Below are 27,021 nucleotides of genomic sequence, written 5' to 3'. Positions count from 1 at the left end.
TCTAAAATTTGGGGACGAAATATTATGTGAAAATGGTATTTGATAATTAGAATTATTTTTGGATATTAATATAATTTTGGGTTGTTTTTGAATTTTTGTGATTTGAGCGAAAATTTTGAAGAACAACTTTTTGGAGTTTCTCAAATTTTCGAAAAACTTCAAAATTTATTTTCAATTGAAAATTGAAAATTTTATGGCCTAACAATTTCAAAAAAAAATAAAAGGATTTTGAAAAAAAAGTGAAAAAAATTATGGCCAAACGGGCTCTAAGATACGCTTGAATAGTGTAATTATTTTTGCCATATCAGTGTATTTTACTATATTGTAATAGTATAACATGTCTCATCTAAGCTATTAGGAAACGTTTGGTGGGAGGTATTAGAAAAAATAATGCAAGCATTAGCTCTGTGCATTACTAATATCTTATTTGGTACATTTTTTTAATTTGTGTATAACTAATACTTGCATTAGTTATACATCATACTAGGTATTAGCCTATGTATAAGTAATGCATAGAAAACCATGTCATTAGTAATACCAAGGCTATTAATGCATGCATTAGTATAGTTAAAGACAAAATTATCCTTAAAGCCCCTTAAAGCTAGAGAATATGGAAGGCATTTTTGTAAACAACTATTTTTCTAAAAAGTTATGCAATGCATTATAATTTTTAATACACCACACCAAACAGTTTATAAGAAATAATATCTGCATAACTAATGCTTGCATTACTAACACATGCATTACTAATTCCTGCATTACTAATACATCGTATTCCGCATTATTCTTATACACCCTACCAAACGATCCCTTAGTATATTTTAATATTTTATCGTACGATATTTGTCTCATTTTTCAGATCACTAATTTCAATGGCTACGGATAGTATTTTTTAGATGACATGATAATGTATAAAGTTTCTACGTTATTAGTACAGTATGGAAAAGTTACAGCTTGTTTGGATGGTTGTTATGTATAGTTTCATAATGTATCGTATGGTATTGTATTGTACTGTATCGTTTTGATATTTATAACATTTGGATAGATTGTATTGTGTGTTGTTTGCTCCTGTCACGACCCGAATTTCTCACCTTCGAACTGTGATGGCGCCTAACATTTCACTTGCTAGGCAAGCCAACGTTAGAATAATATTAACCGTTTTTAAAATAATTTTTAAATTTATTAATAACAAGGAAGCAAATGCGGAAGCAATTTTGAAATAATTCATAGTAATAACGGTGTCTAAATACCATCCCAGAATTGGTTTCACAAGTGCACGAGCTTCTAGAATAAATACAAAAAGGTCTGAATAAAATAAAGTTGTCTGAAAATAAACACACAGCTAAAGTACAATAGACGGGGACTTCAGAACTGTCATGCAGTTATACCTCAAGTCTCCTCTGATAACTGAAATCCGAGCAAGTCTATGGTACGCCGCTGGGACCAACTCCAAAATCTGCACAAGAAGTGCAGAGTGTAGTGTCAGTACAACCGACCCCATGTACTGGTAAGTGCTGAGTCTAACCTCGATGAAGTAGTGACGAGGCTAAGGCGGTTCACTTACATTAACATGTACGTAATATTAGTAACAACAACAATAATAAGAATAAATCAGGTAATTCATTTATAATAACTGAAGGCAACTCAACAGTCATAACCAATTATCATTTCCATTATTTCTGTTGCAGCGTACAACCCGCTCTCACAATATATCCACATTCAGTTTTGTTGCGGCGTGCAACCCGCTCCTCCAATATATTCATTTTAATCAAGTCTGTTGCGGCGTGCAACCCGATCCTCCAATATTAACTTTTTAACAAATCTGTTGCGGCGTGCAACCCGATCCTCCAATATTGACTTTTAATAAGTCTGTTGCGGCGTGCAACCCGATCCTCTAATATTAACTCTTTAACAAGTCTGTTATGACGTGCAACCCGATCCTCCAATATAGACTTTTAATAAGTCTGTTGCGGTGTGCAACCTGATCCTCCAATATATTCATTATAATTAATTATGTTGCAGTGTGCAACCCGCTCCTCCAACATTTTTATTTACCAATTTTTATAGAAGAAATTTTCCCAATAAATATAACAATTAATATAAAATTACAAGACAACAAGCATACAATAATTATGGTTTAATTATGAAGCAAACAATGACAAATAGCAAATTATTATGGAAATCATGGAGCAAATAGGCAGTTTAATATTTATTATGCTAAATGTCAAATAATAATTAAGGCACATAATTCAAATAGCATGTAACAATTAATGCATGAATTCAAGAATTTATATTTGCAAAGAATAAGAGAGAAATAATTATTATAATAATTAATTTATGATTAAAAATAATTTGTGATTTTTCAAGTAAGCAGGCAAACAATTAATTTGACGACGTATAGACATTCGTCACCTCGCCTATACGTCGTTTACATGCAATTCACATAACAAATAATTTAAGGGTTCTATTCCCTCAAGTCAAGGTTAACCCCGACACTTATCTCGCTTTGCAAATTCCAATCAATTATTCAACCACAGTTTTTCCTTTTAAATTTACCTCCAAAAGCTTCAAATCTATTCACAAACAATTCAATATATTCAATACTAATCATAGGAATTAATTCCATATGAATTTACAAATTTTTCGGATAAAAATCCGAAATTCATTAAAATATTTGGCGGTGGGACCCACATCTCAAATTTCGGAAAAACTCGCGAAATCCGAACACCCGTTCCGATACAAGTTCAACCATATCAAATTTGTCTAATTCCGATATCAAATGGACCTTCAAATCTTAATTTTTTATTTTTTGGAAAGTTTTACAAAAATTCCAATTTCTTCCATCTAAATCCGAAATAAATGATGAATATAGATATGGATTTGTGAAATTCAATCACTATATGATAAAGAACACTTACCCAGTCCGAAATCGTGAAAAACTCCTTTGAAATCGCCCATAAGCCGAGTTATAATTGAGGGTTTGTGAAAAATGAGAAAAATCCCGTTTTTGGTTCTGTTTTAAGTCACAGGGGTCAGGCCTTCTTGCGTTCGCGAAGGGCCTATCGCGTTCGTGATGAGTAGCAGCCCGTGGCTTTCGCGTTCGCGAGTCCATTCCCCCCCCTCCCCCGGCCTTCGCGTTCGCGAGGCATAGCTCGCGTTCGCGGTGAAGGAATGATCGACCCTCCCCCAGGTGTGCCTAACACTACACGTTCGCGAGGAGATGGTCGCGTTCGTGAAGGGTAATTCCCCCATTGCTTCGCGTTCGCGACCAAGCCTTCACGTTCGCGAAGAAGAAAGATCCAGCTGCCCAGTTTACTCTTCGCGTTCGCGAGAGTACCTTCGCGAACGCGAAGAAGAACATGCGAGAACACCTGCTGCAGCAAAATACCAGATTTTCAAAGTCCAAAACATCTCGTAGCCTATCCGAAACTCACCCGAGCCCTCGGGGCTCCAAACCAAATATGCACATAAGTTCTAAAACATCATACGAACTTGCTCGCGCGATCGAATAGCCAAAATAACACCTAGAACTACGAATCGGACACCAAATCAAAGGAAGTTTTAAAGAAAACTTTAAAACTTATATTTTTACAACCGGACGTCCGAATCACATCAAATCAACTCCGATTCTCGCCAAATTTGACAGACAAGTCATAAATATTATAGTGGATCTATACCGGGATCCGGAACCAAAATACGAACCCGAGGTCAATAAATCCAACATCAGTAATTTCTTAGAAATCATTAAGCTTTCAAGCTTTTAAATTTTCATCAAAATTCCATAACTCGGGCTAGGGACCTCGGAATTCGATTCCGGGCATACGTCCAAGTCCCAAATCACGATACGGACCTACCGAAATATTTAAAACACTGATCCAGGTCCCCTTTCTCAAAACGTTGACCAAAGTCAACTTAGTTTAGTTTTAAAGCTCTATTTCCCATTTTAATCCATTTTTTACATAAAAACTTTCCGGAAAAATATACAGACTGCGTACGCAAGTCGAGGAATGATAAATAGTGCTTTTCGAGGTCTTAGAATACAAAATTACTTATTAAATTTAAAGATAATATTTTAGGTCATCACATTCTCCACCTCTAAAATAAATGTTCGTCCTCGAACGGAGTTAGAAAAAAGTGCCTGAGCTGGAGAAAAGGTGTGGATATTTACTCCGCATGTCCGATTCGGACTCCCAGGTAGATGCCTCTACCGACTGACCTCTCCATTGCACCCGAACTAAAGGATAACTCTTAGACCTCAACTGTCGGACCTGCCAGGCTAGAATAGCCACCGGCTCCTCTTCGTAAGTCAAATCTTTGTCCATTTGGACTGGGCAGAAATCTAACACATGGGACGGATCACCATGATATTTTCGAAGCATAGACACATGGAACACCGGATGAACCGCTGATAAACTAGGTGGTAATGCAAGCTTGTAGGCTACTTCACCCACCCTTTCAAGAATTTCAAAGGGTCCGATATACCTAGGGCTCAACTTTCCCTTCTTTCCGAACCTCATTACACCTTTCATAGGTGAAACCCGGAGCAATATTCGTTCTCCAACCATGAATGCAATATCACGAACTTTGCGGTCGGCATAACTCTTTTGCCTAGATTGAGCTGTGCGAAGTCGATCCTGAATAATCTTGACCTTATCCAAGACATCCTGTACCAAATCGGTACCCAACAACCGAGCCTCTCCCGGTTCAAACCAACCAACTGGCGATCGGCATCGCCTTTCGTATAATGCCTCATATGGAGCCATCTGAATGCTCGACTGGTAGCTATTATTATAAGCAAACTCCGCAAGTGGTAAGAAATGATCCCAAGAACCTCCAAAGTCTATAACACAAGCGCGAAGCATATCTTCCAATATCTGAATAGTGCGCTATGACTGTCCGTCTATCTGTGGATGAAATGATGTACTCAACTTCACTCGCGTGCCTAACTCATGTTGTACAGCCCTCCAGAAATGTGAGGTAAACTGCGTACCTCGATCTGAAATAATAGACACTGGCACACCGTGAAGGCAGACAATCTCATGAATGTAAATTTCAGCTAACCTCTCTGAAGAATAGGTAACTGCCACTAGAATGAAATGGGGTGACTTGGTCAACCTATCCACAATGACCCAAACTGCGTCAAATTTTCTCTGTGTCCGTGGGAGCCCAACAACAAAATCCATAGTGATACGCTCCCACTTCCACTCAGGAATTTCTAACTTCTGAAGCAAACCACCGGGTCTTTGATGCTCGTACTTAACTTGCTGACAATTCAGACACCGAGCTACATGTCCAACTATATCCTTTTTCATTCTCCTCCACTAATAATGTTGCCGCAAATCTTGATACATTTTAGCGGTACCTGGATGAATAGAATACCTAGAACTGTGTGCCTCTTCAAGAATTAATTCACGAAGCCCATCAACATTAGGCACACAAATACGGCCCTGCATTCGCAGAACTCCATCTTCCCCCACAGCAACCTGTTTGGCATCACCGTGCTGCACCGTGTCCTTAAGGACAAGTAAATGAGGATCATTATACTGCCTCTCTCTGATGCGCTCATATAAAGAAGACTGAGCGACTGTACAAGTTAGAACCCGACTGGGTTCTGAAACATCTAACCTCACGAACTGATTAGCCAAAGTCTGAACATCTGCAGTTAATGGCCTCTCACCAACCGGAATATACGCAAGACTGCCCATACTCACAGCCTTTCTACTCAAAGTATCGGCCACCACATTGGTCTTTCCGGGGTAATACAAAATGGTGATATCATAGTCTTTCAACAACTCCAACCATCTTCTCTGCCTCAAATTAAGATCCTTTTGTTTGAATAGATACTGGAGGCTATGATGATCAGTAAATAGCTCACACGAGACACCGTAGAGATAATGCCTCCAAATCTTCAGCGCATGAACAATGGCTGCCAATTCTAAGTTATGAACAGGATAATTCTTCTCGTGAACTTTCAACTGTCGCGACGTATATGCAATTACCTTGCCATCTTGCATTAATAATGCAGCAAGCCCAATGTGAGATGCGTCACAATATACCGTATACGATCCTGACCCTGTGGGTAATACCAACACTGGCGCCGTAGTCAAAGCTGTCTTGAGCTTCTGAAAGCTCAACTCACACTCGTCTGACCATCTGAATGGGACACCTTTCTAGGTCAATCTGGTCAATGGGATTGCTATAGATGAAAACCCTTCCACGAACCGATGATAATAACCTGCCAAACCTAGGAAACTCTAGGTCTCTGTAACCGAAGTAGGTCTAGGCCAATTCTGAACAGCCTCAATCTTCTTAGGATCCACCTTTATGCCTTCTGCCGATACAACATGTCCCAAAAAGGCAACCGAGTCTAACCAAAACTCACATTTTGAAATTTTGGCATATAACTGATTATTCTTCAAGGTGTGAAGCACACTTCGAAGATGCTGCTCATGCTCCTCTCGACTGCTGGAGTAAATCAAGATATCATCAATGAATATAACCACACAAGAATCCAAATAAGGCTTGAACACCCGATTCATCAAATCCATAAATGCTGCTGGAGCATTTGTCAACCCAAATGACATCACTAGGAACTCGTAATGCTCATACCGAGTCCGAAAAGTGTCTTAGGGACAGCAGATGCCTTAATCTTCAACAGATGGTAACCAGATCTCAAATCAATTTTCGAAAATACCTTGGCACCCTGAAGCTGATCAAATAAGTCATCAATTCTTGGCAGCGGATATTTGTTTTTGATAGTGGCCTTGTTCAACTGCCGATAGTCTATACACATCCGCATCGAGCCATCTTTCTTCTTTACAAATAATATTGGTGCACCCCAGGGAAAGACACTGGGTCTAATGAATCCCTGATCAAGAAAGTCTTGTAACTGTTCTTTCAATTCTTTCAACTCTGGCGGGGCCATACGATATGGTGGAATAGAAATGGGCTTAGTGCTCGGAGCCAAATCAATACAGAAGTCAATATCTATGTCGGGTGGCATCCCCGGCAGATCTGCAGGAAATACTTCTGAAAATTCACGAACAACTGATACTGAGTCCATAGAAGGGACATCCGCACTGGGATCACGAATATAAGCCAAATAGGCTAGACATCCTTTCTCTACCATACGCCGAGCTTTCATATAAGAAATAACCCTGCCGGTAGAATGTCCAGGAGTTCCTTTCCACTCTAATCGAGGTAACCCCGGCATAGCTAGGATCACTGTCTTAGCATGACAGTCCAATATAGCATGATAAGGAGACATCCAATCCATACCCAAGATGACATCAAAATCTACCATATCAAAAAGTAGAAGATCCACACTAGTCTCAAGATTACCAATAGTAACCACACACGAACGATAGACATGATCTACTACAACAGAGTCTCCCACCGGTGTAGATACACACACATAAGCACTCAAAGAATCACAAGGCACAACCAAATATGAAGCAAAATAGGAGAACACATAGAAATAAGTAGATCCTGGATCAAATAGAACTGAAGCATCTCTATGGCAAACTGGAATAATACCTGTGATCACAACATCAGATGACTCGGCCTCAGGCCTAGCTGGAAAAGCATAAAATCGGGGCTGGGCCCCACCACTCTGAACTGCATCTCTAGGACGGCCTCTAACTGGCTGGCCTCTACCTCTAACGGTCTGACCTCCACCTCTAATGGCCTGACCTCCACCTCTAACTGCTTGACCCCTACCTCTAGCTGGCTGAGCAGGCGGTGAAGCAACCGGTGCCGGTATGATGGCACGAGAATCTTGCCGAGATCTATTACTCGCCAATCTAGGGCAATACCTCCTTATGTGACCAATGTTCCCACACTCATAACACCCATCCTGATGCCATGGCTGCTGAAGCTGAAGCTGACCCAGATGGGCCGGATAACCACTGTAGTAACTCTGGAGTGGTGGTGCACTGATAGGAGCTGAATGTGCACTGAATACTGGCTGCCCAGAGTAAGGCATAATAGGATCGTGTCTCCCTGAAGCACCGGGAGATACATAAAGTGCTGAATGAAACGGTCTGGGAGGATGACCCCTACCAAAATTACCCCGGCCTCCAGATGAGGCACCACTGTAACCACTAAACAGACGAGGCCTCTTATCGGACCTCTGCCCTCTTTCCTGTGCAAGAACCATTTCGATCCTCCTTGCGACATTAGCAGCCGCCTGAAAAGAAATCTCACTTTCGGACTCCTTGGCCATCTGAAGTCTGATAGGGTGAGTGAGTCCCTCAATGAACCTCCTCACTCTCTCTCTCCCTCCGTAGGTAGTAAAAGGAGAGCATGACGGGCAAAATCCACAAAACAGGACTCATACTGAGTAACAGTCATACTGCCCTGCTGTAGATGCTCAAATTACTTGCGGAATTCCTCTCTCAGTGTGATAGGGAGGAACTTCTCCAGAAATAACTGAGAGAACTGCTCCCAGGTAAGTGCAGGTGATCCGACTGGTCGGGTCAATGCGTAATCTCTCCACCACCTCTTGGCAGAAGCCGTCATCTGAAATACAGCAAAATCAACCCCATTGGTCTCAACTATACCCATGTTCCGCAGCACCTCATGACAGCGTTCAAGATAATCATGTGGGTCCTCAGAAGGTGTACCACTGAAGTGAACTGGAAAAAGCTTAGTGAACATGGTATCAATAAGGCCTCAAAAGACATGGCGGGCCTATCACCGGTCTGTACCGCAACAACTGGCTGAACTACCCCAACTGGCGGGGCTGCTGGAGCCTGATTCTGGGGAGCCATCTGCTCCAGAGCGGGAGTAGTGGGAGTTTGTGCTCCTCCCCCAACCTGTTAGACGGCTGGTACCACTGGAAATGTACCATTCTGGGCCACGCCCTCCATAAGACTTACCAAACGGACTAGAGCGTCCTGAAGTACTGGAGTGGCTATGAATCCTTCCGGGACCTAAACTGGTCCAACTGGTACATTCTGAACTAGGACCTCCTCCTGAAGGTCTATCTGAGGTTCTTCAACAGGTGCAACTGCTCGAGCTCTAAACTGAGCTCTACCTCGGCCTCTAGCACGACCTCGGCCTCGACCTCTACCCCTGGCCATAGTTGCCACCGGGGGTTCTGGTTAGGGGTGGGCATAAAATCCGAAAAACCTAATTCCGAACCGGACCGAATTAATTCGGTATTTCGGTATAATTCGGTATTACATTTTCGGTATTTCGGCATAACGTTTCGGTCCTCGGTATTAGGATCTTGAAATTTTGGTATACCAAAATACCAAATTTTAAAGAATTTTATGTTGGACCTATACTGCCCAGCCCAACCCAATATGTTGTATCTCTAATTCTCTACACTGCCCTAGTGCCCAGCCCAACCCAATAAGGCCCAACTCTTACCCTCTTTAGTCTTTCCCTAGTTTCACTTCACTACAGGAAATTAGAAAGGGAGAAACAGAAACCTAGCCAAAGAGGCAAAGAGTTGTGACTGTGAGAGAGAACTCAAAAAAGTGAGAACCTCGGCGCAATAGAGACGAGTCAGATGACGTCGCGGCGACTTCACGACCTCGGCGCCGATGACTCTCAAGTGTGACTGTTGGTTTCCTTATTTTTTACCTTCATTCTTCAATCTTCAACTCTTCAAAAGGTTCATAACTTTTCATTCTTCAATCTTCAGTTTTTTATAATAATTTATGGTAGATTAATTGGTAGTTCTTGGAATAAGAAAAACTCTTTGTTTTGCCACTTGTTTTTTTTAATGGCTAATCTCTTCATAAACAAGTTCTGGAAAATTTTACTTTGAACCTAAAGATTCCAGTGACATGTAAAGAGTGGGATTAGTTTTTTAGTAGAGTTATTAAACTACAAGATTTGAATGAGTGGAAACTAGGGGTGGGCAAGCAAAAAGAATTTATGCGATTATCTTTCACTAGGTGGCGTGCAAAGAGGCATTTTCTTGTTAGGTGGCCTACTTTATTTTGATTATCTTCATTTGATATAATAATGAAATCAGCTAACAAATTCTATATTTGTAAAAGAAAAAGGAAACTGAACGTCTACATTAGTTGTCTTATAGAAGGTTACTAACTTTGACATGAAGACTCACTTCCAGATTCTACTCTTTACATAATATTATTTTTTCTTGCTCTCAATTACTAGTATTTCTAGTGAAAGATAATCACATAAATATATTTCTAGTGAGATTACAAAATTATGTTAGGGAAACAGTAGCCCAGAAACTCGTAGATATCCTTGTCAAATACTTGTCAACCTCTATTTTAGACTTTGATTATCTAAACTCAACTCTAGTCTCAATTTGTGTTTATATTTGTTTTAATTTTGTATAGATGGCGGATGAAAGTAGAGTAAGTGATGCCGGTTCAACTGAAAGTTTACCTATTACTGAAGATAGCAACACCAACACAATTGATACTCAAGATTCTAAGAAAAGAAAAGCCATGCAACCTCGATCTGAAGTTTGGCAATATTTTGATAAATTTGAGGTAAATGGGGTCGGTAAAGCAAAGTGTAGATATTGTAAGCAACCTTATGCTGCTAATACGTCTAGGAATGGAACAACAAGATTGAAAAATCATTTGGCTAGATGCAAAGAATACCCACCTTACATTGATAAAGATAATAGTCAAACAAAGATAAATTTTCAATCTTGCCAAAATGATGGAGGATCGCTTTGGAAATTTGATCAAGAAGTGGTTAGGAGGGCCTTAATTGAGATGATAGTTATTGATGAACTACCATTTAGTTTTGTAAAAAGGAAGGTTTTATGAAATTTATGAGAATAACTCAACCATTATTTCGTCTTCCTTCTCGTAGAACAATAACAAGCGATTGTTATGAAGTTTACGGTGAATTGAAGCAAAATCTAAGAAGGTCTTTTAGAGAAGCACAACCAAAAATTTGTCTCACAACAGACACATGGACTTCATTGTAAAGAATAAATTATATGTGTTTGACAGCCCACTTCATTGATAGGGATTGGAAGTTGCATAAAAGAATACTAAATTTTTGCCCTATCACTAGTCATAAGCGTGAAGAGATGGATAAAGCTATTTCTAATTGTTTGCTTGAATGAAAATTAGACAAGGTGTTCACTATTACCGTGGACAATGCTTCTTCAAATGATGTCACAGTCAAAGAATTATCTAAAAAATTAGATATGTGGAAAACTAATATGATGAGTGGTAAACATCTTCATGTGAGATGCATGGCTCATATACTAAATCTAATTGTGCAAGATGGTTTGAAAGAAATTGATGCTTCTGTCACACGTCTTAGAAATATTATGAGGTATGTGAGATCTTCGCCTGCAAGGACCTTAAAGTTTAAATAGTGTTGTGCACATGTAAAGGTAGAATGTATCAAAACATTATGTTTGGATGTTCCTACTAGGTGGAATTCCACCTATTTTATGTTGGATATGGCACAAAACTTTGAAAAGGCTTTTGACAAGTTTTATCTTTTTGATGATGGATTTTTTGCTTATCTATGTTCTCATCTTTGTGAAGATGGTAGTAGTGCAAGTCCTCTTGAATCTGATGATTGGGTGAATGTGAGGAATGTGATAGCGTTTCTTGCAAGATTTCACGAGCTTACCAAAAAAGTTTCAGGTTCACGTTATGTCACTTGTAATTCTCATTTTGAGGATGTATCTGAACTTTATTGTCATTTGAAAATGTGTTTAATTAGTGAGGATGAGAATTTGAGAAAAATGGCTGAGCAGATGCAAGAAAAGTTCAAGAAGTATTGGGGTGAGCCTGAAAAGATAAATAAAATAATTTTTATTGCTTCTGTCTTGGATCCACGTAACAAATTTGAATATGTTAGCCTTGCACTTGAAGAACTTTTTGGGGAGGAAAAAGGGAAGAAAATAAATGCTGAGGTGTATGCTTATATGAATTCTTTGTTTGAAGAGTATCTAAAAAAGTATTCAACTGGATCTTGTCCTCAATCTCCATCTAGTTCTACTTCATCTAATAACACATCTAATACATCTAGTGGGAGTGTTTTAACTGCATCATTAATAAGGACGAAGCTTCACTTGAAGAAACAAAAGGAAGACAATGGAAGTAGGGGTGCTAAATCGGAGTTGGATAAATACATTAGTGAAGAACAAGAGCATTTTAGTGAAGAATTTAATATTTTAAGTTGGTGGAAAACACATGCTCCTAGATTTCCTATTCTTTCAGAGTTGGCTCGTGATGTGTTGGCCATTCCAATTTCTAGTGTGGCGTCAGAATGTGCGTTTAGCACCGGTGGCTGTATTCTTGATTCATTTAGGAGTTCATTGACTCCTAAATGTGTGCAAGCTCTTGTTTATGTTCAAGATTGGCTTAGAGAAGAGAAGAATCCTATTAGTGTTGAAGAAGACTGGGAGTATTTTGAGGAACTCGAGTTTGGTAAGCTTTAATATTTTGTGTGTATTTTAGTTCAAAATAATATATCATACTTGTTTATTTATATGACATATTTGGTCGAATTATCTTTAGATATGGAAAATAATGGAAGCACTACTAGCATTGTTTGATGTATAGTTGCAACTTGCAACTTGAGTGGTAAGTTTAATACTCTATTTGTTTGGTGATATACTTTTGTAGTTTTGTTTTATTATCATCAAAAAAATAATATTCTAACTTATGATTTATCTTTTTTTTTTAGGTTCAAGTGCAATCATGACCCGTGCTCCTAATGTTCATCCAAAGAGGGATGACACACCATATGCGAGAGAATAAGAGTAGAATGGTTCAATCATCGATGATAGAATAAAATCGCACGACAGAATAAGAAATGAGTGATATTGTTCCTAAACTTCATAGCCTCTAAGAGATAAGTACAGACGTCTCCATACCGATCCTTCAGACTCTACTAAGCTTGCTCGTGACTCGCGAGACCTATGTAACCTAGTGCTCTGATACCAACTGTCACGGCCCGAATTTCCCACCTTCGGACCGTGATGGCGCCTAACATTTCACTTGCTAGGCAAGCCAACGTTAGAATAATATTAACCGTTTTTAAAACAATTTTTAAATTTATTAATAACAAGGAAGCAAATGCGGAAGCAATTTTAAAATAATCCATAATAATAACGGTGTCTAAATACCATCCCAGAATTGGTGTCACAAGTGCACGAGCTTCTAGAATAATTACAAATAAAGGTCTGAATAAAATAAAGCTGTCTGAAAATAAACACACAGCTAAAGTACAATAGACGGGGACTTCAGAACTGCGAACGCCATGCAGTTATACCTCAAGTCTCCTCTGATAGCTGAAATCCGAGCAAGTCTATGGTACGCCGCTGGGACCAACTCCAAAATCTGCACAAGAAGTGTAGAGTGTAGTATCAGTACAACCGACCCTATGTACTGGTAAGTGCTGAGCCTAACCTCGACGAAGTAGTGACGAGGCTAAGGCGGTTCACTTACATTAACAAGTACGCAATATTAGTAATAACAACAATAAGAAGAATAAATCAGGTAATTCATTTATAATAATTGAAGGCAACTCAGCAGTCATAACCAATTATCATTTCCATTATTTCTGTTGCAGCGTGCAACCCGCTTTCACAATATATCCACATTCAGTTCTGTTGCGGCGTGCAACCCGCTCCTCCAACATATTCATTTTAATCAAGTCTGTTGCGGCGTGCAATCCGATCCTCCAATATTAACTTTTTAACAAGTCTGTTGCGGCGTGCAACCCGATCCTCCAATATTTACTTTTAATAAGTCTGTTGCGGCATGCAACCCGATCCTCCAATATTAACTTTTTAACAAGTCTGTTGCGGCGTGCAACCCGATCCTCCAATATAGAATTTTAATAATTCTATTGCGGTGTGCAACCCGATCCTCCAATATATTCATTATAATTAATCATGTTGCAGTGTGCAACCCGCTCCTCCAACATTTTCATTTACCAATTCTTATAGAAAATTTTTTTTCAATAAATGTAACAATTAATATAAAATTACAAGACAACAAGCATACAATAATTATGGTTTAATTATGAAGCAAACAATGACAAATAGCAAATTATTATGAAAATCAGGGAGCAAATAGGCAGTTTAATATTTATTATGCTAAATGTCAAATAACAATTAAGGCACATAATTCAAATAGCATGTAACAATTAATGCAGGAATTCAAGAATTTATATTTGCAAAGAATAAGAGAGAAACAATTATTATTATAATTAATTTATGATTAAAAATAATTTGTGATTTTTTCAAGTAAGCAGGCAAACAATTAATTTGACGACGTATAGACACTCGTCACCTCGCCTATACGTCATTTACATGCAATTCACATAACAAATAATTTAAGGGTTCTATTCCCTCAAGTCAAGGTTAAACCCGACACTTATCTCGCTTTGCAAATTCCAATCAATTATTCAACCACAGCTTTTCCTTTTAAATTTGCCTCCGAAAGCTTCAAATCTATTTACAAACAATTCAATATATTCAATACTAATCATAGGAATTAATTCCATATGAATTTATAAATTTTTCGGATAAAAATCCGAAATTCATTAAAATATTCGGCAGTGGGACGCACTTCTCAAATCCCGGAAAAACTTGCGAAATCCGAACACCCGTTCCGATACAAGTTCAACCATACCAAATTTGTCTAATTCCGATATTAAAATGGACCTTCAAATCTTAATTTTTCGTTTTTTGGAAAGTTTTACAAAAATTACAATTTCTTCCATCTAAATATGAAATAAATGATGAATATAGACATGGATTTGTGAAATACAATCACTATATGATAAAGAACACTTACCCAGTCCGAAATCGTGAAAAACTCCTTTGAAATAGCCCATAAGCCGAGTTATAATTGAGGGTTTGTGAAAAATGGAAAAAATCTCGTTTTTGGTTCTGTTTTAAGTCACATGGGTCAGGCCTTCTTCGCGTTCGCGAAGGGCCTGTCGCGTTCGCGATGAGAAGCAGCCCGTGGCTTTCGTGTTCGCGAGTCCTCCTTCGCGTTCGCGAAGGTTCCTCCCCCCCTCCCCCCCTCCCCCCCGGCCTTCGCGTTCGCGAGGCATAGCTCGCGTTCACGCTGAAGGAATGATCGACCCTCCCCCAGGTGTCCCTAACACTACGCGTTCGCGAGGACATGGTCGTGTTCGCGAAGGGTAATGCCCCCATCGCCTTCGCGTTCGCGAAGAAGAAAGATTCAGCTGCCCAGTTTACTCTTCGCGTTCGCGAGAGTACCTTCGCGAACGCGAAGAAGTACATGCCAGAACACCTGCTGCGGCAAAATACCAGATTTTTAAAGTCCAAAACATCCCGTAGCCTATCCGAAACTCACCCTAGCCCTCGGAGCTCCAAACCAAACATGCACACAAGTTCTAAAACATCATACGAACTTGCTCGCGCGATAGAATAGCCAAAATAACACCCAGAACTACGAATCGGACACCAAATCAAAGGAAGTTTTAAAGAAAACTTTAAAACTTATATTTTTACTTTTGGACGTACGAATCACGTCAAATCAACTCCGATTCTCGCCAAATTCGGCAGACAAGTCATAAATATTATAGTGGACCTATACCGGGATCCGGAACCAAAATACGGACCCGAGATCAATAAATCCAACATCAGTAATTTTTTAGAAATCATTAAGCTTTCAAGCTTTTAATTTTTCATCAAAATTCCATAACTCGGGCTAGGGACCTCGGAATTCGATTCCGGGCATACGCCCAAGTCCCAAATCACGATATGGACCTACCGGAATTTTTAAAACACTGATCCGGGTCCGTTTGCTCAAAATATTGACCAAAGTCAACTTAGCTGAGTTTTAAAGCTTTATTTCCCATTTTAATCCATTTTTCACATAAAAACTTTCCGGAAAAATGTACGGACTGCGCACGCAAGTCAAGAAATAATAAATGGTGCTTTTCGAGGTGTTAGAACACAGAATTACTTATTAAATTTAAAGATGACATTTTGGGTCATCACAGTTCCATAATTTCATGCACTAACAATATGAAAAATAAACTTGCAATATCACATATAAAGTAAATACGAGGTAAAATTACTATATAAAAGGTAGGATAAAAGATAAAATTAAATTATTTAATAATAAGTAATGACAATATGAGAGAAAAAAATAAGGTAATTACGCGACCACATCAAATCGGTCGTTACGTAGAGTGACATTTTTCGCCGTTACCGATGGATTTAACGATACGATACAATAAAATTTGAGTAACAACTAAAATAAATATTATGTTTAAAGTAAAAATATGATGCAATACAACAAGTACCAACCATCTAAACAAGTTGTTAAACTCTATTTTACTATTTTATTGAGAATTAATTTAATTAACATCAAAAATATGGGGAGTTTAATAAAATCCATTAAATTAAGGAAAAAGAAAAATAAAACAAAGAAAAAAAAAGGTAAAACAAAGCGGTTAAAAAAAAAAAGCAAAGAGGAAACCGTTTATCATAATTATCTGCAACTGGGCGCGAAAATTTTCAAATGCATGCAAGCAAACCCTAAAGATTTGAAGAAGAAATTTCAGTCTTTGTTGAATTATGGAGAATAAGGTGTTTTTTTTTTAATCTCCTTCAGAATTTGATGTCAAATTTTCCATTTCTTAAAATGTTGGAAATAGAAAATCAACTGAAAAGCAAGTTTTGCTCTATTCTAACATGATCAAGTTAAATTCTTTCTGTTTTCCTGCTTAAAATGGTGTTTGTTTGTATTTTTAATTCTATGCCTTCGAAAAATTTTGGGTTTTAATTTATTGGTTGTAATTTTCTTGTAATTTTGTTTCTCCTCTTCCTGTTTTCTTCCAACAATTCATTTCGATTTGCTATTTTTGAGTCCATATTTTCTTTGTTTTTGTTTTTAATTTTTAATTTTGATGGTTTAAAGAAAGGGACCAGGGATAAAGACTATTTTTGAGATAATCAATAGTTGTGAAAATTTTGTATTTTGGCACTTAAAAAGATGAGTATAATGGTGTTTTGGATCTCTAACACTGTGTTTAGTCGCGAGTCTCACAAAGTTAATTACGTGTGCCTTAATGTTGTGATGTAAATACAAGTTACCAGTGAAAATAGTAACCGGGAAAATAAGACAGATTAATTACCTACTACAACTTGTTAAAATGCAATTATAGGCATAAAAATTTCTACACATTGTCCGTGTTTATAAGTTAAATCCTTCAATTTACGGTGCATGCTCCATTGTGCATGTTTGCAATTGGGAATAGTATTGTTTGTTAGTCATCTATTCTATGTTTTACAAACAATATGCAAACCTTTTTTTGTTTCAATACAAGTGAGTGTGTTAGGATTTAGTCTTAGACTGCTAGTGGTTAGTGTTGAGTTCTCACTACTTTTTCGTTCCACTTAGTGCCGGGCTTTATCCACACTGGTTATTGTTTTGCTTTTCATCTATTTTCTGGTTCTTGTGATGCTGTTATTTTTCCATGGTTTTTAGTGATGGTACTGATATATTGCCTCTTTTCATGCTCTTTTCGTCTTCTTGAGCCGAGGGTCTTTCAGAAACAACCTCTCTTTCCCAATAGGGGTAGGGGTAAGGTCTGCTTACACACTACCCTCCCCAGCCCCCACTAGTGGAATTTCATTGGGTCATTGTTGTTGTTGTACAAGTGAGTGTGTTAATTCTCAAAGATGAGTTTGGTTATTTTTCTACGGTATGTTCCACGTTAGTATGACTTAAGTGCCTGAAAGTAATGTTACTTCAAGTTTTTGGCTTATGCCTTTTGCTCATTACTTGATAGTCTAACTAAGGAACAAATTGGTGAAGAAACCGAATGTGCTGTGAAATGGCATACTTTGAGTAGAACCTTTATCGTATGTTAAGCTTCTTTTTTCTTAAAAATCGACATTGTCAAATCCTACTCATAGAGTATCTTCAGGTAGCTGGTACACTTTACTTGTGTACTTGTCTTTTGTTCCCTCAGCCTGATTTCTACTGACTTTTCTTGTTTGTCAACCAGGAGATGGGCCTCGATGACATAAAATCGAACTTTCTTGCTTTGAGGCAATTGTATGGTCTTTTGCGAAATGATGGAGATGGTCTTTCAAACTTGACATCTGATGGTGTAAGTTCCTCTTTGTGACTTTTATGGTGAGGATTCATATCGCCGACCCCAACTTTGTTTGGGATAGAGGCGTAGTTGTTGTTTAGTGGACATATTTTATTGCATGTAAAGAAAAAATGGCTTATAATGTTATGCATCTCTGAACTCTGCTAAGTTGAGTAGTTGAAAGGCTCAAATGTGGTGGAACTCGACCCCATTTTGGGTTTGATCAAAGAACTTTGAGATCCTAGTTTGTAAGATCTGAATTTGGATTTGATTATTTGTTATTAGTTTTTAAATATTATAATTCGCACATGAAAGTGTCTTTCACACAGCATGATGGTACTTGTCTTTCACGGCCACTATGGCACGAGGTCGGCCGTGGCATGCCTATGTCAATGGCACGAGGTCGGCCGTGACAGGCCACTATGGCACGAGGTCGGCCGCGGCATGCCTATGTCAGTAAAAAAAGACCTTGATTAATATCGTTTGTTCAATTGATAGTTTAAAATCTTGAAGCATTTTGATTACTAAGGAAAACTTATAAGTTGAAGTCTGCTGCATACCTTTAGCCCCCTATTGCTTCTCATATTAATAGATTTTTCATCTTATATATGACAGTCTAGACTCTTAAGGCCTATTTCTGACAGTAATTATTTTTCTTTCTTCAAATAGTTGGATTATGAAGCACGAGTCATGTTAAAGAATTTACTCGATACTACAACCAATGATGTTCTTAAGGCTTATTCTGAGGTACCTGACTGTGTTCTTTTTACACTTATAGTATCCATTCATCTTTTGTGTAAAAGAATTGGCCTTTTGGAGTAATATCGGTGGTGGAAAATTTCTCTGCGTACAGATCATAGCACGTCAGGCGCGTGTGCACAGCTTACCTCAGACTCGGCACTTGGTTGACACAGCGAAGCAACGGTCCCTTGCTTTATCAGACGTATCAAAATCTTCAGCTGTTATTCAAAGTCGTGGAAAAGAGCCGGTTGTCATGGATTCTACTTTATCGAAAGAGAAGCAGGAATCTATCATGCCGATTACTCAGACAGCTTACACACAGCCTCTAAAATTTAGCTTCAGTGCAAGTGAATCTGGAAATAAAAGAAAATTTTGCAGAATTTGCCAGCGCCCCAGAGTTGAAAAGCCAATTGTGCCTTGTATAAAGACCGAATCTTCTGAAAAAGAAGCTCCATGTTCTACAAAGGTCGTGGCGTTGCAAGAACAGCAGAATAGTCTTTTCGCTAATTTTTCTTGGGATACTCAACAAGAAGCATTGCAATCAGGAAACACTGAGAGTGCAAAGGCGAGAGAAGTTCTTGATCTCCATCGCATCTCAAATGGTACAGAGACAGTGGATCTTTCACAATCCATGCATGAGTTATCTGGTGTGATAAGAAGGGTGTCCGATGGGGACCATGATCTTTTCCCGACCGAAACTAATGATGTCATCAAACAACTCGAGTCGCACATTTCAGCTCTGCAAATGGATGCTGAGAACCTGGTTCTTGCTGATAAACATGCAGCTGAGCATAAACTCAAACCGATAACTGTTTTTGTGCCACAAGCAGAGTTAGCTACTCCTATCAAGAAGATAGAAGGAGATACAAGTTCATTGTATCCAGGGTATGTTGTTCCGCCTACCAGAATGTCAAAATTCTCAGCAGATCAATTGCCCAAGTCTTTCGAGTTGAGTAGTTACCAGCCAAATCAGTTGACACAACAAAAGATAGTAGCAAACACCTTCCCTCCTGAGGAACATGATACTTCTAAAATGCTAGACTTAATCGAAGAGAATCAGTGGCATATACAGAAAGAACACTCAATTAATGTTCAGTCAAAGAATCAACATGATTGTACTTCAGTACAGAATCCTTATGCTGACCGTTATTGTTACCAACAAGACCAACAGAATATGGAAATTGGGGTCACTGCTTTGCCTGCAATGTTGGTCATCCCGAGCCAGAACCAAATGCCTTCAAACGAGAAAACAGGTCGCCTAGGAAAATCAAATGCAGCAGATATTTTCAGAAACAACAGAGATATTCCAGGATTGATTGATTACGGGAGCAAGTTAACTTGGCCTGGGACATACGAGGGCAGAATGGATTCACCTTATTCACAGCAGGCAATAATGAGGCGATCAGGATTGAATCAGAAGCAAGGTCAATTCGCACCATCCCAAAGCTCTTATGTAAACTTGGGCAAAAAGCCTAGTAAACATCTGAAAAATAATAATCACATGAAACGACTGAGGAGGAGGCATTTACATGGACATGAATCAGAGGTTTCACGCTCAAGCTCGCCATATTCTTCCAGCGGGACAGATTTACAGCAGACAAGCACTTACAGTAGTGAGAGAGATCATCCCTTGCCAAGGCAGATTCGAACCAAGATGCATTATTCAGACGAAACAAGCAGCTATGGAGGAAATGAATTATATAGTCGGAGAGACAGTAGTCAAACTGAGTACACGGTCAGCTCAAGCTGCAGTTCGATCGAGGGTTACTCATCTCCAATTGGTAGTGAAAGGGCTCGTGAAATGATTTCTGCAAGTAAAAGTGAGAGAGAGATATCCTCATCACTTTATGGTTCGGGGTCTGACCATCTTGAAGAACCCTCTTACTACTCAGCAGATTCTTCATCAAGGAAGTCAAGTCCTGCGCGCGTTTACAAGTCTGCTAACTCAAGAAAATCAAAGAAGAATAATGGAAGGTGGAAGAAGTTGAAAGACAAGCTAGCGATAGTTTTTCACCATCATCATCACCACCACCATCACCATCACGGTAAGGATGGTAAAGGCGAGGAGAGAAAAACATCTTTGTTGAGGCAGAGAGGAAAAAGATTCAATGGCCACTATTCTACAAGCAAGGATGAAGCTTTTGGAGAAAAGGCTTTGGAAAAGTTTGGGAAGTCAGCAATCGATAAACAAGCTGGTAAAAAGCAGCAGGGAGGACAGTTTCAGACCCTTGCTCAGGGGCTGATGCGACACATCCAGCATTCAAAGAAGACAAAGCACAGCAGCAGTAGACAAGTAGATAAAGGACAACATACCAATACGAAGGTGAATAACAAATTTCGTTGGTGGCAACTACTACGGCATCACAGAGGTATGGATAAATCACCTGCAATGCTAGGAGCTGGCAATAGAAAAGGGCATTCAAAAGCTTTTCCCAAGATGAAATGAGGCACCTGAAATTGCAGTGTGGTGATACTTGTGAATAAGAGCACAAGTTCTTGACAACACTACAGGAGATGATGGAGATTTAAACTCTCAACAACAAATATCACCATTTATGTTGTATTTTGGAGAGCAGATTTAGAAGTGTTATATCGTTAAGATTAAGGATGGTTTCAACATTGTATTCTTTAAAATCAAAATAATCTGCTGAAGCCGTTTCCTTGGCATTGTATTGTTGGAAGCTTTTGTTGACCTTACATTTATTATTTCTAATTCTGAGAGGCTATGTACATATTAGTGCTGTAGCCATGGAACCTAAGTGGCTTGGGTTTCTTCATGGGATTTTATCTGATGTTTGTTGAAGGTGAATTTTGGTTGTGTTTTGTGTCTGAATCTTATCAATGATGAATGATGTGTTTGGAAATTAACACAAGATGAAAATTGGAGTACTTGACAATGTATATATAAACAATAAGTTTCTTCAACTTCATTGCCATTATCATCATTAAATTGTAAACTACACAGTTTCTTTCCTTCATAGCTTTCTTTATGTGATAGAAATTTAAGGAGTTGAAGTTCCTATTTTTGAAGAAATCTTCAACAAAAAAAAACAAAAAAAAAATTAGCTACCAGAAACACGAGTAATTGCAGTCTCTTTTTATCTGTTCTTTTCCTTTTCTTTCTTCAGTTTGTATTCTTTCCCCTTCTTATATGTCGATTTAGATTATTAATGTAGCCTAAGGTCACCAAGCCTTTTGGATAGGTTAATTTGAATTACACCAATTTTAGCCCTTAAATGAATATATAACTCATTCAATCTAATTAAGTTTGGACGAATTGAACCGAAATATTTTTGGGTCAAAATTGATGACCCTTGATTCACCCCTCCAGAGCATACATTTTCTCGGTAAAATGCTGACAAAATATTATAAGTTGAAATATGGATATATTCATATTTGCCAATTTACAGCCAAATCTCACCACTACGGCAAGGAAAAAAGCACAACACTGGAATTCGAGAACCAGATACGAGACTGAAAAAGTGGCTGGTATAATAATCAGAGATAAAAACATGTGCAAATATCATATGTAATTCAATTCTGGACTGTAAATAAGCATTTAATTTAAGAATGATTGTCTCAGCCACAACTCCAGCAGATACAATATTTCATGTGTACATTTCAAGGCAAAAGTTAAAAAATACCACTCAGGCAATGTTGATTTGAGACCATAACAAATTGGTACAGGACATCATTAAAATATCAAACTCTGAAGGAAAACTTTTGACAGCCAAAGCAACTGTCTTGTTTCTCAGGTTTGAGAACACTGCACACTACATTTATTGGGTGACGCATTTGGTTCTTCTCCTTGCAAATTGACTTCTGCAGCATGGTCAGGAGAGGCAGGAGTCTGTTCTCCATTGTCATGGTCAGGAGAGGTAGGTTGTCCATTGTCATTGTTTTCTGGATGGAAATTAATGGGGAATTTCGTGACTCGGGGTTTATCAGCCAAAATATTCCTCTGGACCCTATCAAGCAAAACTTTCTGAGGTGGTTCCTCTTTTAATTGTTCATCATCGTAATCATTGTTCACATAATATCCTACTCGAATAAATTCTTGCCCCGCATAAGAGCATGTTAATAGCAATACTGTGACACCAATAATATCTTCTTCACGAATTTTGGATGGTTCAGGGGGATCAGCCTGAAAAGTGGTTTCAGCATAAGTCTCTATCCATCCAGCATAACAGTCAAGTGAGATTGCAAGGTTAAAGGGAGTAATAGTTACCTGAAGCACAAAACGATATTTCCCTACATTTACAGGTCCAACAAATACACTTTCTAGGAGTTGGTCATAAGTCTCATCCTCAGCAGATCCCACATAAGTTATCTTCCACTCTAAATCTAAAACAAATTTAAATGGTCAGCATTGGTGAAATAAGGTGATCCTGATTTATAACAATTAAAAGGCTAAAGAAATCTGTCAGCAATGTGAACATGGTAAGCTGAAGAAGAGCCGGAAAGAGAATCATTAAAAAAGTTGAACCAAAATCTCCAACTGCGAACAAGTAATATCAATTCTCCATCCCTACATACTAATGAAATAAATCCAACAACAAAATGAATTTCACAGGATGATGACAGTAGTACCTTGGTTAAACTATTAACTATTTAAAGTCCCAAGGTCACAACTTTTTTTAGAGTTTCGTCAATCACCTTGGACGTTTCTTAGATCATTATCTGATTCATGATCTGAAATTGACTTCTTATTTCCAAGTTGTAACATCAGGAGGTCAATGAAGAAGGAAAATAATAAAATAAAAGAAAAATGGATCTCTGCTTATTGTTTCTCATGCTTATTCAAAATGCTTTACCCCATATTTACTGTTCTCGGGCAAGCAGTCTCATTTTTCAGTACATTCACTTGCCTTTAGTGCTTATACATGCATAAGGCACCTAATATCCATATAGAAAACTAACTTAGCTAGTAATCAGGGGAAAACTCAGCATATACGAAGATCCTTACTCTCTGAAAGACCAAATTCAAAGGTTTCAGAGTACATTTTATTAGGGGTGGGCGTTCGGGCAGTTCGGATTGGATATGAGAATTTCGATTTTCGGATTGAAGAAATGACAATCCAAATCCAATTCAAATAAGTTCGGATTGGATCAGATTTTTTAAGTTCGGTTTCGGATTAATCGGTTTGGATATTATGGATTTTCAGTTTTGACCATATAAGTTGAGATGTTTCTACTTTTTACAAAAATGAATATCCAAATGAAGTACTCATATTAAATTGTCTGAAAAGTTACTCATTCTTGAGGTAATCATCCAAATAAAGTATTCAAGTAATGAAATTATTATTAAACAAAATACAACAAAGACATTAATACGACCGATGAGAAGTAACAATAGTAAAATCATGTCCAAATATAAAGTATTCTGACAGTAACTTAGTAATATGAGATAATATCTAATGAGTAGGGTATTGAACTTATTAATATTGGCATATGGATAATGGACAAAATATAAAGTATAAAAATTTCGGATTTTTGGATATCCAAAAATCCGAAGTACCAAATCCAATATCCAATCCGAAATCTAAAAATTTAAAAATTAAATTCAAAATTCAATCCGTAATCCAAAAATCCAAAAAATTCGGATTTCGGATTTGCGCAAACTATGCCCACCACTACATTTTACAGCTAGAAAGGCAAAAAAAGGAACTCATGTAATCCCACTGTTCGGTTCACTATTTTAAAGAACTCTTAAAATGGATATTGCATCAACTGCAGTTGCATCCCAGGAACCACGTTCCACAGCATATGTCACATTTGGTCTTTTCTCACTCTAATTTTCTCTGATGAGAAAGAGATGCACCCAAATGAATAACTCAAATGGTACTATAGGTCAGAGGCTCAAATTTTTTAATCTCTGGTATAAATTCCTAGCTCTACCACTACCTATGGCACATAGGCTCTAATTTCAATAGCTCACCCAGCAATTATTTCGAATTTTAATTAACACACACACACACACACACACACACACACACACACACACACACACACACACACACACACACACACACACACACACACACACACACACACACACACACACACACACACACACACACACACACACACACACACACATATATATATATATATATATATATATATATATATATATATATATATATATACATATTATAAACATATAAAGGCAAATATTGACTATATTACCATTGTTACACCACATGTATAAACCTTTGCTTAAAATTTACCCGAAAACACAACAATTTCGAATGATGACAGAAGTAAAAATTTACCATCTTTAAGGGCAGCGAGACACTCATAAGAGATCTCGAACTGGAAAGGATTGAGAAACGGTGCCGGATTATCCAACACGGCAACATTTGTATTGTTGACAGCGCTCATTATTCTAGAAAATTCCCCAAATCCGAAACCCTAGATTGCTGAAAATGCTTTACTCAATGCTTCGAACGAAACCCTAATCGCTGCTGCAAATGAAAAAAAGAGCCCGCGAAAATTTTATTAGAAAGTTGCATAAATAAAGAGCATTTCAAAATTGGCGGGAGCTTTTGTAGTTTCATTTTGTATTTGACAACAGCCCGCGAAAAATGGTACAGGACTAGGTGGCCAAGTGGACATTGGATAATTTCTTGGCTTTTTGTTAAGTAATTTATATAATTTTGCTTTAATTTTTCCAACCAAATTGCTGCAAATTTTTTTCTTTATTGCTTTAGGTATTCCTTGTGACAAATAGGTCAAATATTCGAGTCATGGAATCAGTTATTAATACTTGCGTCAAGGTAGACTGCCTACATATACCCCTTAGAGTGCGATGTTTCCCCGGACTCTACGTGAATACGGGATATTTTGAATACCATGCTGCCCTTTTATTGATTTAGGCATTTGGTATCCGAAATTACTGCTCCGATTAATTCGAATCACTTCGAGTATACTTACTAAGAGGGTAACATACTTCCTATCAAGAAGTTGTTTATTCATAGGACTTGAATCTAGTCTGATTAAGGGTGAATTAATCTCAATCAATCTTGCCACACTCCCTAATTATGCAGATTTATCACTTGTATTAAAATATAGTTTCTTCATTATGCATATGGCCGATACAAGTGTTCTTTTAGTTATTTGGTCTTTCAATAAAAACTAACATTTGAGATTTATCAAGTGTTGATATTGATCATTGTCAAGTTGGACTAGCTAGGTTCTTTCATTCTAATGCTTTCCATGTTTGGTATAAGAAGAATGATATGACTAACTTAAATTATGACTATGATCTTAATCCCATGTCTAGCTCAAATTCTTAATCCCATGAACATTTTAGTCGATATAACAAAACTACTAATTTTCAATACAATAAGAGATTTTAATTGAAATGTATTATTTCTAACTAAATTTCAAATTCATGGCATAGTTGATTACCAGTGTTAAAAATTGCGTGGACGTAAGGCGAGGCGTTTTACTTTTACATATGGTTCAGCGAGGCGTAAGTATTTAATTTTTGGACGAGTCAAATCAGAGTTATGTCAATAGTACATGATTAATACTCCAACCCGCTCCAAATTTGTTTGTGTCAAGATGAGCTAAATTACGGGCCATACCCTAATCTGCGCAAGTTACAATTATTTAAAGTGAAATAAGGTGGTGCCTTGACATTGAGATGCTGATATTGTTAGTCAATATGTATTACTGTAAATAATGAAACAGTAAACTTTCTGAAACAGAAAAAACAGAAACAGAAAATTAGCAACAACATAATGTCAAAATAATTTCTCGAAAAATAATTTCGGAATAAATCGAGCCCACTGAATGCACAATGTGTCCTTAAGAAAATTATTCCCCTCAAGTACCCGAGGTGCTGGAATATTATCCTCACAGGATAGAACGATTTAACTCATCAGAGTGTTGGTACCAAAAACGCCGATCAAACAGCGAACCACTCGAAGGCTGTAAAACACACTGAAGATTTTGTGCAGAAGAAGAAAAAGAGGAGACAATTTCATAATTCAAGATTCTTGGATTCAAAGCATATTTATAGACTTTCTGGCACTGTTTCTGAAAAGGTTTGCAACCTTTAAGAAACAGCCATGGTTGTTGGAACAGGTTGTTTGAAATATTGGGGAAAAACGGATTTAAAATAATTCGAAAAAGAAAACGGACCGGACCGGGCCGCATCGCGGGTCCTGGGTTATTTCGGGTTGAATTTTTATTAATTAATTAAATAATTGAAAG

General features: G+C 37.9%; 2 protein-coding genes across 2 annotated transcripts; one reads left to right on the top strand and one right to left on the bottom strand.

The window, feature by feature from the left end:
• Window positions 1–16,529: 16,529 nt before the first annotated feature.
• Window positions 16,530–21,631, top strand: LOC142178466 (uncharacterized). The gene is made up of 4 exons (XM_075248038.1): window positions 16,530–16,543; window positions 17,968–18,072; window positions 18,727–18,804; window positions 18,911–21,631. The coding sequence occupies exons 1-4, from the start codon at window positions 16,532–16,534 to the stop codon at window positions 21,242–21,244; spliced, it is 2,529 nt and encodes an 842-aa protein (XP_075104139.1). The 5' UTR covers window positions 16,530–16,531; the 3' UTR covers window positions 21,245–21,631.
• Window positions 21,632–22,329: 698 nt separating this feature from the next.
• Window positions 22,330–25,302, bottom strand: LOC107789525 (putative histone chaperone ASF1A). Its single transcript, XM_016611355.2, has 3 exons — window positions 25,074–25,302; window positions 23,027–23,142; window positions 22,330–22,942 (listed from the first exon to the last, which is right to left on the bottom strand). Exons 1-3 carry the CDS (start codon window positions 25,180–25,182, stop codon window positions 22,550–22,552), a joined length of 618 nt encoding a protein of 205 aa, XP_016466841.1. The 5' UTR covers window positions 25,183–25,302; the 3' UTR covers window positions 22,330–22,549.
• Window positions 25,303–27,021: the final 1,719 nt, after the last annotated feature.

The sequence above is a fragment of the Nicotiana tabacum genome, chromosome 24 (assembly GCF_000715075.1).
Source record: "Nicotiana tabacum cultivar K326 chromosome 24, ASM71507v2, whole genome shotgun sequence".
Classification (NCBI taxonomy): domain Eukaryota; kingdom Viridiplantae; phylum Streptophyta; class Magnoliopsida; order Solanales; family Solanaceae; genus Nicotiana; species Nicotiana tabacum.
Note: the sequence above shows the minus strand (reverse complement) of the source record. Positions and strands in the feature narration are given on the sequence as shown.

What these genes read in the sequence shown, in the direction of transcription:
- LOC142178466 (XM_075248038.1), top strand. An exon ending in CAAACTTGACATCTGATGGT is followed by an intron (nt 18,073 to 18,726) that starts GTAAGTTCCTCT and finishes TTCTTCAAATAG; the next exon opens with TTGGATTATGAAGCACGAGT. An exon ending in TTCTTAAGGCTTATTCTGAG is followed by an intron (nt 18,805 to 18,910) that starts GTACCTGACTGT and finishes CTCTGCGTACAG; the next exon opens with ATCATAGCACGTCAGGCGCG.
- LOC107789525 (XM_016611355.2), bottom strand. Translation starts at nt 25,182, where the DNA reads ATGAGCGCTGTCAACAATACAAATGTTGCCGTGTTGGATAATCCGGCA. An exon ending in TCTCGCTGCCCTTAAAGATG is followed by an intron (nt 23,143 to 25,073) that starts GTAAATTTTTAC and finishes AATTTGTTTTAG; the next exon opens with ATTTAGAGTGGAAGATAACT. An exon ending in AATATCGTTTTGTGCTTCAG is followed by an intron (nt 22,943 to 23,026) that starts GTAACTATTACT and finishes ACCACTTTTCAG; the next exon opens with GCTGATCCCCCTGAACCATC.